The sequence below is a fragment of the Gymnodraco acuticeps genome, unplaced genomic scaffold, assembly GCF_902827175.1.
Source record: "Gymnodraco acuticeps unplaced genomic scaffold, fGymAcu1.1, whole genome shotgun sequence".
Classification (NCBI taxonomy): Eukaryota; Metazoa; Chordata; class Actinopteri; order Perciformes; family Bathydraconidae; genus Gymnodraco; species Gymnodraco acuticeps.
The window spans coordinates 780,542-794,352 of record NW_022990865.1 but is presented as its reverse complement, the minus strand read 5'-3'; the positions used below and the strand labels follow the sequence as shown (position 1 = coordinate 794,352).

General features: G+C 40.4%; 1 protein-coding gene across 8 annotated transcripts in view; it reads left to right on the top strand.

The window, feature by feature from the left end:
• Window positions 1-13,811, top strand: part of pam (peptidylglycine alpha-amidating monooxygenase) — a 208,794-nt gene that overhangs the window by 183,367 nt on the left and 11,616 nt on the right. For all 8 annotated transcript variants that reach the window (XM_034233276.1, XM_034233268.1, XM_034233271.1 and 5 more), the window contains 6 exons: window positions 2,309-2,512; window positions 3,588-3,703; window positions 3,814-3,910; window positions 5,416-5,466; window positions 5,573-5,815; window positions 6,859-6,918. In XM_034233276.1, coding sequence (XP_034089167.1) covers window positions 2,309-2,512; window positions 3,588-3,703; window positions 3,814-3,910; window positions 5,416-5,466; window positions 5,573-5,815; window positions 6,859-6,918 — 771 coding nt within the window. The remainder of the gene's footprint in view (window positions 1-2,308; window positions 2,513-3,587; window positions 3,704-3,813; window positions 3,911-5,415; window positions 5,467-5,572; window positions 5,816-6,858; window positions 6,919-13,811) is intronic.

Here is a 13,811-nt window from a genome sequence, read left to right as displayed (position 1 = left end):
GGCCAACTCTGCATCTTTGTACTGCAGCGTATACTCAAACAGCGATAGGAAGAGCCCACTGCCTGACTCGGACATGCTGTGGAGTGAACCGTGGTCACCTCTGAGAGGTAGTTGGTTGACAGCTAAAAAAGCTATAATATCAATGACAGCTGACACGTAATGACGGCTCCGTGCCAGCTGATCTGCACCAAAGTACTAATTTCCTTATTTGTTTCCTCGCGTATCTCTCTCTCCACAAACTCTCACATGAAATGTGTTCTTTTGATGCGGCATGCTTAGCAGTCCTTTATCAGTCTGTAATGCGTGTTTCCAGTCGCAAAAACCTTTGACAGTAAAAGCCGCATCAGATGAAGATGCATTGACTTTAAACTGTCTACAGGGGAAACAAAAGGCTGCGTCTGCTTTTAACGAATCTTCAAGCCATGGTCTGTTGTTGTACCATGCAGCGGCAAAAGTGCACTTCTTTCCTGAAAACAATCTCCCTGGTAACGATCCAGTTTCACCTGGTTGGATTTATTAACCCCAAGATCATCTGGGGCTGTTGATCTTTGAGCGGTTGCTGGCCCAATAGTACCTGTTGATGTGCTGCGAGGTAGCGTCTGTAGTGGAGGCACCGGCACGGAGCAGGAGGAGGATGCTGGCGGGTGTGGTACAGGGTGGCAATGCAGGTGGTGATGGCAGGGGCACAAGGAGCTGTGCCTCGGAGGAAAGCTTTGGTGGCGGCCGCCTTGATGAGTCAAGGCTTGGGCTCGCTAACTCAGCCCCGGGGTTTGCCGAGGTCAAGCTTGTGACATTAAGGCGTGCTGCTGCAACGGCAGGTGCAGGGTCGCCAGCAGCTGCATCGGCTGCAGTTCTTTCATCGCTATTTTGTTTGAATCCTTAGACCTTTTGAGCCAATTTCTGATGTCCATTGTGTAATTCAAACAGAAATGGGAGTCTACTGAATGCACAATAAACAAATCCAGAATAGGCGGCAGAGTGTGACGCTGTGATTGGTCTAAATGTGGACGAATCACAAATCACAACAGACACATGAATTTATTTGACATAGCCTGCGATTTTTTTTTTTTAGTTACTATCTGACATCACATACATCGTAGCATAAAAGTTCCCAGTTTATTTATAACAAATATAAATATATATATTTTTTTTTATAAATAATAAAAATCGTGTTTATTGGGGAAGGGCAAGAATGTCAAATGGGAGGGCCTGGCCCTCCCACGGCGCCGGGCATGCATTAGAGACTAAATGAAAAACAGATATAAAATACTATATGACAGTAACAAAAAAGTTGTTAAAAATAACAAGAATAGAGTTTAAAAGGGGAGTGATTTGTAAAATATCCAAAAAGAAAAATCTGCTTCCAGTTCTGTTTCATCTGGGTGTTGAGAGATGTATCCATAGATCTCTTCATTTTGCTCTGAAAGTGCACCAGACTGATGCTTTTAACTTCAATATTTAAAAAAAAATCTTAGGTCCCCCCCACTTAAATCATGTTCACATGGATACTAAATACATTTGCACACATCTTGTGTCCATATCTTTCTGTGTTGGTGGTCATGCCACAACCGTGCACATGCATGCGTGTGTGCGTGAGTCATGGTAAAATATCTGGATTAAGAGGTTGCTTTTTCTTTGCACAGCATGAAATAAATGCCAAATGAATGGGCTGGGATTTTAGTTTTTTTTTAATCATTTGTACGACCCTCGGAGGAAAAACGTTCCCCACCCCTGCTGTAAATAATAATAAAAACCCTTGATTTTTAACTTAACATCTCCTATTGATCTGAGTATATTATAAAGAATAGCAGTTAACTGAAGCATTATAGCACAGGCCTTTGTCAGATGGTTTATTACGCTGTTTTTTTTTCTGCTTTGAATAGTTCTCTCTTTTTTCACCATACCTGTGTTTGCATCACTGACTTTAAGAGTACAGGCTCCATCAGTCCGTATGGTGTTTGCTTGGGCAAGAAACTGAACCCAAAATTACTCCGGAAGCCATAGACATGCATGTTAGTTTGTGTGAATGTGTGTTAGTTGATGATGAGCCATTTGGCACCTTGTTTGGTTTTGTGTCTCTCGAAGCAATGTGTGACAGGGTCAACAAATCATGGACTACTGTGGTCCCCAAAAATGTGACCACTGACCACTACTTAACCGAGCTTTGTGAAACGTGACCTCACTCCACTGTTTTCAACCGGTTCCCCCTGTGAATCAGTTTATGAGAATTGTAAGAACAAACCTCACTGAAGAAAGTAAGAGAAGTGTAAGGTATGGATACATTTCTTTGTTTGTTTTTTTGCTAAAGGCTCATCAGACAGGAGGAGGCGCATACCATTCCGGATCCCCCACAGCCTGGTATTCCTCCCCGACAGACAGGAAGTCTGTGTGGCTGACAGGGAGAACGGACGCATCCAGTGCTTCATAGCCCAAACTGGAGAGTTTGTTAAGGAAATCAAGAAAGAGGAGTTTGGGGGGGAGGTGTTCGCCATCACGTATAGCCCTGCTGGCGGTGAGATCATGAACACCCATCACACCTTTATTTCCTGTTGCTCAGTTGTAATGCCCAAACTGTGGCCTGCCCTGTACTAGAAGCCATATTTGGGGTAAGCGAGGTAACTTCATGCTTAAATCTGGGTTCAGAACACTGATTCACTTCCTACCTGGGTACATCGCCATGGTAACTTATGCTGACTCTAACATGCTCAAGAGCAGGTTATGTTTGAGATAAAGGAAAAACTGACCAATCAGAGCTTGGTGCACAGTGAACTAGGGCACTATGAAGACATATTCCAGGCTACAGGAAACACAATAAAAGGCTGACCGTGAAAGTGTGTAAATTAATAAAATATCACAGCCCATCAACAATCTGACTATACATTTGCCTTACATAAATATCTTATAATGACCCACAACATAAGTAACTTTTGGTCAATTGTCCCTTCATGTGGACACGCTTATATCCAGACTGAGACACTCTGTGTTGGCTTAGCGAGTTGATAACCAGAGTGGTGGTACAGGAGCATGATGCCATCTGTTAGGGTAGTAGTTCCAGATAACACAAAGATATCCGGGGTATTTTGAACCGGCTTGGTAGTTCAGCCTCTAGGTTACAGAACTGTTTAAACGTTTTATACTCTCAATAGGTCAGTTGTGGCTTGCTGTGTTCTGAAGATGATTTTACAAGTCTTGTGAAAAAACAGATTACATAACAATCTGCATGGTTATTTTGTTTTACAAACGTGAGGTAAATCAGGCAGACAGGTTCATAAGATAATATTGAGCTGCATGATGAAATTCATTAGTAAATGCTAGAATATTCCTTTATGAATTGTTGGTAATTTAAGTATTCACTCTTGTGTGTGTGTGTGTGTGTGTGTGTGTGTGTGTGTGTGTGTGTGTGTGTGTGTGTGTGTGTGTGTGTGTGTGTGTGTGTGTGTGTGTGTGTGTGTGTGTGTGGTGTGTGTGTGTGTGTGTGTGTGTGTGTGTGTGTGTGTGTGTGTGTGTGTGTGTGTGTGTGTGTGTGTGTGTGTGTGTGTGTGTGTGTGTGTGTGTGTGTGTGTGTGTGTGTGTGTGTGTGTGTGAAGATGGCTTGATTTTCGCAGTAAATGGGGAATCTCCGTTTGGCTCAGCTCCACTTCGAGGTTTTGTAATTGATTATTCCACCCTGGATATTTTGGATATCTTCAAACCAGAGGAAAAGGTAATGATACACACAGTTACACAGTGTACTGAACCTAAAGGTTTGGGATGTGATGCATCATTTTTGTTGCTCTAACTTTTGCATTAATCTGTATTTTCTTTCATTAACAGGAGTTTAAAATGCCTCACGACATGGTTGAAAGAGGAGATGGCTGCGTGTTTGTCGGGGATGCAGGCAGTAAATCAGTCTTCAAGTTCACCACTGAGAGTAAGCACAGCCTTATTAAGACAATGATAAACTGGCACTATTACAACTTCTAATGTGAACAATCCATCTAATCTCGTTTGCAGAAATCATTTTGATTTTTTTAAATAAGTATCTATAAGATCATTTTTTATGAAAACCTTATCATATGAAATAGGGATGTTACGATTCACGATTTTAAGTTCACGATACGATTTTCTCACGATTTATTTATTTTTTTAACAGAATGAGCTGCGCACAAATATTTCTGTATTTATATAAACTGTACAAAACAACGTACATGTTCTCATCAAAAGTGCAACTAAAACTGTAAACTGTGCAACTGTATTTTATCTTAACCTGTTAAACCCCATGCCCGCGTAAAACTGTGTCTCAGGGCTTCTTAACATTTAACAACCTATTAATGTGTCCGATCCACTTAACGGGAAGAAACTCAGCTAACTGACGATATGAACAATTTGTACCTAAACAAAACACAACTCTAACGCAGAGCGTCTGAATTAGCACTAAGAGTAGCAATCTTTTATACCTCATTGGATCTGCACAAATTAGATATCATATGAAAGCTGAGATTCCACAGATTCCAATGGAATACGTATCATCACTGTGCGTCAAAAACTCACGGCAGTGAAGGCAAGCAAAGACTTAGCTTTGCTGTTTTCTGATCAAAAGTTGTGTTCAATGGCATTAAAACACATATAAACGCTGCTGAAGGTTAACCCTTTGGAGTCCAGGGCTAATTTGGCCGTTTTCGCATACTTTTGATTTGATTTGAATTGTCCCCATTAAGAAATGTTTGGCATGTCAATGTTTGGTATCTTTTTTTTAAGGACAACCTCACCTATATAACCTGATAGTTATTTATGTCATTTTGAGATACTATATGAACATTTTGGACCCAAAATCACAAAAAAACGTAAAAACAGATTTTGAAAATGATATTATTTTTCATATAGGTAACACAAACATACACAACAAAACCATTTGAAAGCTGGAAATATATACATGGCATGTCACTATGATAATGTGAAAGTTTGATTGAGGTAGCATGAACCTATATACAAATTGTATGAACAAATAACAGGTGTATCCATAGGCTTTTCCCCTCATTTCTCAAGTTCTGTCAACAGTGACACAGTAGGCACAACAAAATATTTAAAAGCTTAAATAATGTACATGTGATTTCATTCTGATATGGCAAAAGTGTTATTATAAATATAATACAAATATATATATATACACATTATGTACAAAAATCAGTTTTTTCTGTCTTTATCTGTGCCACGCTTCAAAGCAGTTTCTGTCAACTACGACACAGAGGGCAACATCACAGGCTCCTCCTCCTTTTTAAATGTAGAGACCAACTTTCACTGTGTGTGCTGTATGCATGTGTGTGTTAAAGAGGGATTCATCCTCCAATTATATGTTCTATGTTATTAAACTGTGCAATCTTATTCCACTACTGGATTTAACAAATACCTACATTTTTTTCCATCTTCATTTTTCAGAGTTACATCGGTCTGTCAAGAAAGCTGGAATCGAGGTTCAAGAACTTGAAGGTGTGTATTTTTAAATGTTACAGTTTTAATGCTGTAATGATAATAAGAGGGCCTGAAATCAGGCATCAATGAAACCCTGTTATTAACATACTTTCTCTCTAAATAGAAATGGAGACGTTTGTCCAAACTAAACTGAGGCCGGAGCACAATATGTCGAAGGCAGCAGCCGTCCAAGAGAAGCAAACTGTGGCTCGGCATGAAGCCTACACAGAAGCAGCAGAGAAGAAGAAGAGTGCAGCTCAGCCCAGCAGGGGGCAGGCTGTTCTGCCAGCCATCATCACCACCCTGCTGCTCGTCCCTCTGCTGCTGCTGCTCTCCACCGGACTCTTCATCTGCTGGAGAAAAAACAGTGGGTGTTTCTCAATCTCGAGTAAAGCTGTTCCAGAGCCACTATTTCAAGCATACTACGTCATCGAGTGCCGCCGAAGTACTGTTCCAATGTCCAGCATACTTGGAATTCTACCAACCCGGCGTACTTAGTTTGGAGAAATGTCGAGGCTGCACATGTGTAGACTCCGCGGTCTTAAAATCCCCACAATGCTTTGCGCACGGACCAATTTCCCCAAATCTGTGGCGGAAAATGTAAGGCGGGGCCTCTCATATGACGCACACCTGCTCTCCTGTTCTGCTCTTCGTTTTCCGAATGCCAGGAAGTATTCTTGCCTCGCTTCTGAAACCAGATGCTCGGCAAACATACAAGCAAGTGTACTCGAGATTGAGAAACACCCAGTATGTATAAGCCCAAAGCTTTGAAGTTGAATCGACCAAAAAAAGGAAGAATTACATTACATTTACATTGAGCCTGACAGGAGGCTTTTGTAGGATGTCTGCACTTTGAGGACGGAGACTGAAGGAGTTTTATCGCCTTAGCAGAGCAGTGAAAAGTTGGCTTTGAAAAAAATGATGTCTAAGATCGTGGGTATACATTTATAGATTGTGTTTGCTCCTGATTAGATCACACTTTTTCATAAGAAGATAACGTTACCATTTCAGCACCACTGTGGGTGTGGTCTGTAGCAGGTCAGGATTTAAGTTCAGATCGTCATGAAAGACAGTGCTTCTTCAGGCTGCTATGCTTGGTTGTTGAATCCGTTTTTTTATTCAGACCACGATCCGTTGTCGTTTTTGGCCAAACCCCAGTGTTGTAAATGTGTGACCTTTAGGTCAAGCACATGTCAGTTTGAGCAGAGTATGCCTACTGAGAGGACAAAAAAAGCACACATCTTGACTGGGTCTTTGAATCTCATGTTAAAGTCATTGTTGGAAAAGTTTACAAAGATAAAACGTTATAATAATACCATTTTAAAACAGGACACATTGCTCTGTTGTCTTTGGTGCTCTTAATATTCAATTCCGCTCAATATCATAGAATACAATATTTTTTGTCTGCAGACCGATGTGAGGTGAAATCCGAACCCAGCTCTGTGGGAGGAATCTGGGGGAAAATAAGAGGTAAGTCATTAATGATAACTAAAATAGAACCTTTTACACACTTAATATTGTATTTGACCTGGGCAGGATTCCCATTTTAAAATTATATTCAGAATATTTCAATTCAGAAATACTGAATACTACATTTATTTTCTTTCTTTTTTTTTAACTGTTTGTTTTAATTTGTATATCACAAGACATCGTGACATAGAACTTTCCATTCAGATAACCCACAGTGTTACGTTCCCTATTGGGCTAGGGGGACCAAAGGGACACGACACGACCAGTTTGGAATTGGTAATTGTTACCTGTGGTTTATTTGTAACCAAAAACAATGAACACAATAATACACGAACAGCCTGGACCAACAAAGGACCAAACTGGTATGATTTAACAAAAGAGGACTCCAAAAGAGAGTTGCACAGTATGCTACAAAAGAAAGAACGTACCTCACTTTGAAAGTGGAACGAAACACTAAACAAAAGGAGGCTGTGTGGGAACACAGCTGTTGCTGATCAACCGGTGCTAATCACCGGGGTCTAAGCAATACTTTCACCAATGCTGATCTACAGGCGCTAAGCTAACCTGGGTCTAAGCTGTTTCACAAGGTCAATAATCTAAATGTGGTTCTACAGGAGCTAAGCAACCTGGATCTACGCACTACACACACACAAACCCTATACTAGACACAGAATACTACGACACACTGCTAATCAGTGTGCTCGCACAGAACCCTACTGAACACACTTCTAGGCAGTCTAAGGAATCACAGAAAATGGCCTTGTCACAATGAGAGGGTTGAGGCGTCTGTCACACAATACAGAGCCTCCCGAATGGTGTCCGTGCCCGGTCTTTATACTCCTCCCCCGGATGACGTGGCAGAAGCTGGCGGGGATTGGGTGACGTCCGTCCAATCACCGCGGATGTTGCGAGGTCGGGACGGCCAATGACAGTAGAGGAACTGCACAGCTCATTTACATATGCACACACAAACAGAGTTAAGGGCATAACGAAAGTAGCGGCTGTAACACACAGTTACATGAAAAAACAAAGTACAGCAAATCATTTTATAATGTAAATGAAATACAAAGGAATATAAAGAAATACATAAATACAGAGAGACAAAATAAATACTAATAATAATACAAAATAATGTATATTTGTACAAAGACCAGACAGTTCCCATATTATTAATCTTTAACACAGTTTAGTTCGAACTATCCTTATCAGCTAGTGAGACAACCAGGTATCTTTCAACACCATTCCAACTTTGGGTAAAGGAGTCCATTTTTATTTGTAGACTTGCAGTCATCTTTTCCATTGTGTAAACCTGTTTAAGTCTGCTTTCACTGAATTATTGTCGGAGGTTTTGCGTCTTTCCAGTTCACAGTTATCATCTTCTTGGCGATCAAGAAGAGTATCCGTAAGTTGTACATCTGGTCTATATTGTATGTCTCTGTACATCTAGCTCCAAGTAAGAACAACATAGGATCTACTGGGACAGGCGCTTCAAGTATAATTTAAATGTCCTCTTTAACCGATTTCCAAAATCTTTCAATTGCTGGGCAGTCCCAAATAATATGTATAGTGTCCCCTATTTTTCCAAATTTCATCCAGCATAACGCAACCAATGGTCCTTGTTCATACTTAGAAATTATGAAATGAGTGTTAAATTCCTGATCTTCAGCTTCCAATCAAATTATTTCCATTACTGTCAAGTCCTTCAGGTTTTTGGCCTGTACCAGTGATTTAGCCTGACTTGATAGGCTAGAGGGCAACAGAGGACGCTTTGGACAACTCAAATTCGTTCTTTTTGTCTTTATTTATTCAAGACAGCTCCAAGAATTGATCAGGTTGAAAACCTTCAAAACACAAAGGACAAACAAAAGTTAGCTCACATGCTACACAAATTACAAACATTTTTCAGGTCTCACTGCATTCTCAATAATAATAATAATAGCACCACAAACTATGTTTTAATTAAAAAGGATACATTTTTACTTTAAAACCACATCATTAACTTAAATGAATTAATAGGAGTGTTTATCTCCACTTGGAAACAAGCACCAGAGAAAACCTCATCTGAACACCTGCGCTGTCTAAATTACACAGAAAACAAACGGAGCACAGGCAGACCGCGCTGCGTAAAAAAAATAGTTGCACAACAGCACTCTCGCAAAGTGCGGCAACAGATCAAGTACATAAACACAATAAACATACCAACGGCGTCTCCGGAGCCTCACACACACTGTCGCCTGGTTCTCTCTCCGTGGCTTTGAGAACAAGAGACCGGCCATCACAAACTACACCCCTTTTGTAGCCGTGTTGCCGGAAGCGGCATTCATATTTTTTCTACAGCTCGCTTATGAAAAGTAGCCTACGCTATCCAAAATAAAACAAATACCCTCTCCTGGTATTGAACAATACTATAATAATAATAATACTCTAAATGAAAACACATAATTATGTATTAGTCCGTTTTTCACAGATATTATTACATATTGACTTTCGTCTCGACAATTACTGACTATTAATTCCTTTATGGCTGCCAACACACAAGTCTTCCCACACATCACCCTAGATTGTAAAATGTAGTTGTATTTCCCATTTCTCGTTAACGTTCCAGGTATATTGGGAGGCTTCCGCCATGATTCTCTTATGAGATAGATGCTTTTTAGTTGTGACGCATTTTTCTGCAATCCTGATTAAGTATTCCTCTACAGGTACATCTCAATATATGAGAATATCTTTGATTCATTTTTAGTATTTCTATTTAAAAAGTGAAACTTCATTTCACACAAAGTGAATTATTTCAAGTATTTATTTGTTTTAATCTTGATGATGATGGCTTACAGCTCAGGAAAACCCAAAATTCAGTTTCTCAGAACATTTCAATATTCCATATTGTAGACTCAGCTAATCAACTCAAAACACCTTCAAAGGTTTCCTGAGCCTTCAAATGGTATCTCATCTGGTTCAGTAGGCTACACAATCACAGGAAAGACTGCAGACCTGACAGTTTTCCAGAAGACTGTCATAGTGCACAAGCATCAACATGGACTCCAGGATACTCTGCAACTTCTACAGGTGCACCAGTGAGAGCATCACGGCCTGGTACGGCAGCTGCCCGGCCTCAATCGTAAGACTCTACAGAGGGTGGTGAAAACTGCACAGCACCAGGACCAGGACGGAGCATGGAGGACCTCTACTCCCAGCGGCTCAGGAAGAAAGCGGCTCAGGAAGAAAGCCCTCAGGATTACAAAAGACCCCCATCACCCCAGCCACGAACTGTTCTGTCTGCTGCCGTCTGGCAGGCGGTACCGCAGCATCAGGTCTAAAACCACCAGACTCAGGGACAGTTTCATCCCACAGGCCATAAGACTATTAAACACCTGAACTTTTGAAACAACATCCATAACATTCATCTGGCTGCAACTTACAAATTATTTATCTAATATATCATATTCTAATCACTTGTATATATACTCTTATTGCACTATTTTACTATTTTCTTTTTTGTATTTACTTGCACTATTTTTTTCTGTTTTATTGTGGTGCGCTGCTGTGCTGGAGAAGCCTGTGACCTAAGGTTTTCATCGTCATAACTACACTGTAGCTATGTACGTATGACTAATAAAAGCCTTGAACCGTAGACTTGGGAGGATTGTCAAGCAAAAGCCATTAAAAAATCTGGGAGAGCTTCACAAGGAGTGGTCTGAGGCTGGAGTCAGTGCATCAAGAGCCTCCACGCACAGACGTCTCCAGGGCTACAAGTGTCGCATTCCTCGTGTCCAGTCACTCCTGAACCAGAGACATTTTCAGAAGCGTCTTACCTGGGCTAAGGACAAATGGAACTGGTCTGTTGCTCAGTGGTCCAAAAGCAAGGCAAGGCAAGTTTATTTATATAGCACCTTTCAACACAAGGCAATTCAAGGTGCTTTACAAAAAGGAAAGACATTCAGACAAAGGCATTTAAAAACAGTAAAAGATAATAAAAGAAACATTAAAAGAAAAAATACATGAATAAAAAGTACATGAATAAAAAGTTACAGTGCAGTTTAAGTTATGAATAGTTCACACAGAAGTTCCACTTTACTGATGAACACAACGGCTCAGTTTCAATTAAAAGCAGCAACAAAAAGATAAGTCTTCAGCCTGGATTTAAAAGTAGTCAGAGTTGCAGCGGACCTGCAGGTTTCTGGGAGTTTCTTCCAGATATTTGGAGCATAATAACTGAACGCTGCTTTATCATGTTTAGTTCTGACTCTGGGGACAGAAAGCTGACCAGTCCCTGAAGACCTGAGAGATCTGGATGGTTCATAATTTAGCAGGAGGTCAGAAATGTATTTTGGGCCTAAACCATTCAGTGCTTTATAAACCAGCAGCAGTATTTTGAAATATATTCTTTGACACACAGGAAGCCAGTGTAAAGACTTCAGAACAGGAGTGATGTGATCCACTTTCTTAGTGTTAGTGAGGACTCGAGCAGCGGCGTTCTGAATCAGCTGCAGGTTCCTAATAGATTTGTTAGTGAGACCTGTGAAGACACCATTGCAGTAGTCGAGTCTACTGAAGATAAAAGCATGGACAAGTTTTTCCAAATCCTGCTGTGACATTAGTCTTTTAATCCTAGATATGTTCTTTAGGTGATAGTAGGCTGATTTAGTAACTGTTTTAATGTGACTGTTGAAACTCAGGTCAGAGTCCATGACTACACCTAGATTTCTGGCTTTATCTGTTGTTTTGAACATTGCACACTGAAGCTCAGCGCTAACTTTTATACGTTCTGCCTTCGCTCCAAAAACCATTACCTCAGTTTTATCTTTGTTTAATTGGAGAAAGTTCTGACACATCCAGTCATTGATTTGTTCAATGCACTTACTCAGTGTTTTAACTGGAGAATAGTCTCCTGGTGAAATGGTTATGTTAATGTGTGTGTGGCATCTGCATAGCTATGGTAACTTATTTTGTTGTTCTTCATTATCTGAGCCAGTGGTAGCATGTAGAAGTTAAAGAGAAAAGCCCCCAAGATGGAGCCTTGAGGAACCCCACATGTCATATTTGTCAACTCAGATTTGTATTTACCTATAGAAACAAAGTTGTTTCTGTCCTTTAAGTAGGATTCAAACCAATTTAGAACTGTTTGCGAAAGTCCCACCCAGTTCTCCAGTCGGTCTAGTAATATGCTGTGGTCAACAGTGTCAAACGCAGCACTGAGATCTAATAATACTAACACTGAAGTTCTGCCACTGTCTGTGTTTAAGTGGATGTCATTGAAGACCTTTACAAGAGCAGTCTCAGTGCTGTGGTTTGGACGAAAGCCTGACTGGAACACATCGAAACAGTTATTTAAATGCAAGAAATTACTCAACTGTTGAAAAACAACTTTTTCAATGATTTTACCTAGAAATGGGAGGTTTGATATGGGCCTGTAATTGTTCATTACTGAAGCATCTAGATTATTCTTTTTTAAGAGCGGTTTAATGACTGCAGTTTTCAGGGCCTGTGGAAAAATACCTGAGTGAAGAGATTTGTTTACTATATGAAGTAAATCTGAGGCCATGCAAGGCAAAACATCTTTGAAAAATCCTGTTGGAATAATATCAAGGCAGCAGGAGGAGGATTTCAGAAGTTGTATAATGTCCTCTAGGTTTTTATCATTAATCTGATGAAATTGTGTCATGGTTGATTTTAAGTGGACACAGAGACAAAACATTTGCTGTTCCTGATGCAGAGGCACTGACTGCTTGTCTGATTTTCTGAATTTTGTCAGTGAAGAAGGAGGCAAATTCATTGCACGCCCTGGTGGATAGAAATTCAGAGGCTACTGACACTGGGGGGTTAGTTAGCAGGGTTCGTGCGGGTGCTTGAAATCCTTGAAAATGCTTGAAAATTGACGTGGTGTTTTCAAGGTTGGGAAAGTGCTTGAATTTTGGGAATGGTGCTTGAAATTGAGATAAAGTGCTTGAAAATGTAAATGCTTTACTTTTACAATAAATTGCTGTCTGACTGAATAGTTCGCTTTTTCGATTAAAAGAAAATAATTGCTTCGCTTCTACATAAAACAGCTCCGCTGCGGCCTTCCCGCGTTATGCGCGCGACCTGCAAGTGTTTGTGTTACGTGTGACCTGGGCATTCTGATGAGAGTGATAGATGACTGTGTGCCAGGAGGTTGCCGTTTCAACAAGCGTTGGCTAGCAGAAGACAAATACAAGCCATGGCTAAGACGAGGGTCAAGCCCACGAGTAGCCTCCTGCAAGTTTGCAAAAATAACGATGCGAGAGTCTGCGCTGACGAGCCACATGAAAGGTACGCCGTTTTACGCACGCATTTTAGATTAGGCTAACGTTGCATGTTACGTTTGTTTAAGCTAACGTTAGCAAGCTGAATAGGGAACTCGATTGAGGGATAATAATAATTGCAGGGGACTATCATTTCAGAAGAGCGTACCTATGTTAATATGTGCCTTACAGTCGCCATCGTGTGGTGTTCAGAGGATGAAGCACTCACGGCATTTTGTGTTATAGTCACGAAATATAATCTATTGATTCGACACAGAGCGATTTTGAAAGCAATGTATTTCTACTGGTAGTATGTTTCGTGCCTAAACCAAATGTGACTTGATCTATCGAAATCAGTCACATTGACCCGAAGACACATTTTCGTTTGTATTACTGGTCTGCGAGTGTGTTTGTGTATTTTTGCGTTTGTGTACCGGGGAAACACTCACAAGAAACACCGGCTGTTGTTATGCTTGCTGTGAAGTCAAGTTACTCCGTTCTCTGCTTGTAATTATGCCGAAGCTTCAAAGTTGTATTTATCATCTGAATTTGCCGAAACAAGTTTAATATTCTGAAAGCCAAGACTTTGTTTATTTGAAAACAGATGAAAACAAACTGTCTTTTATATAAAAT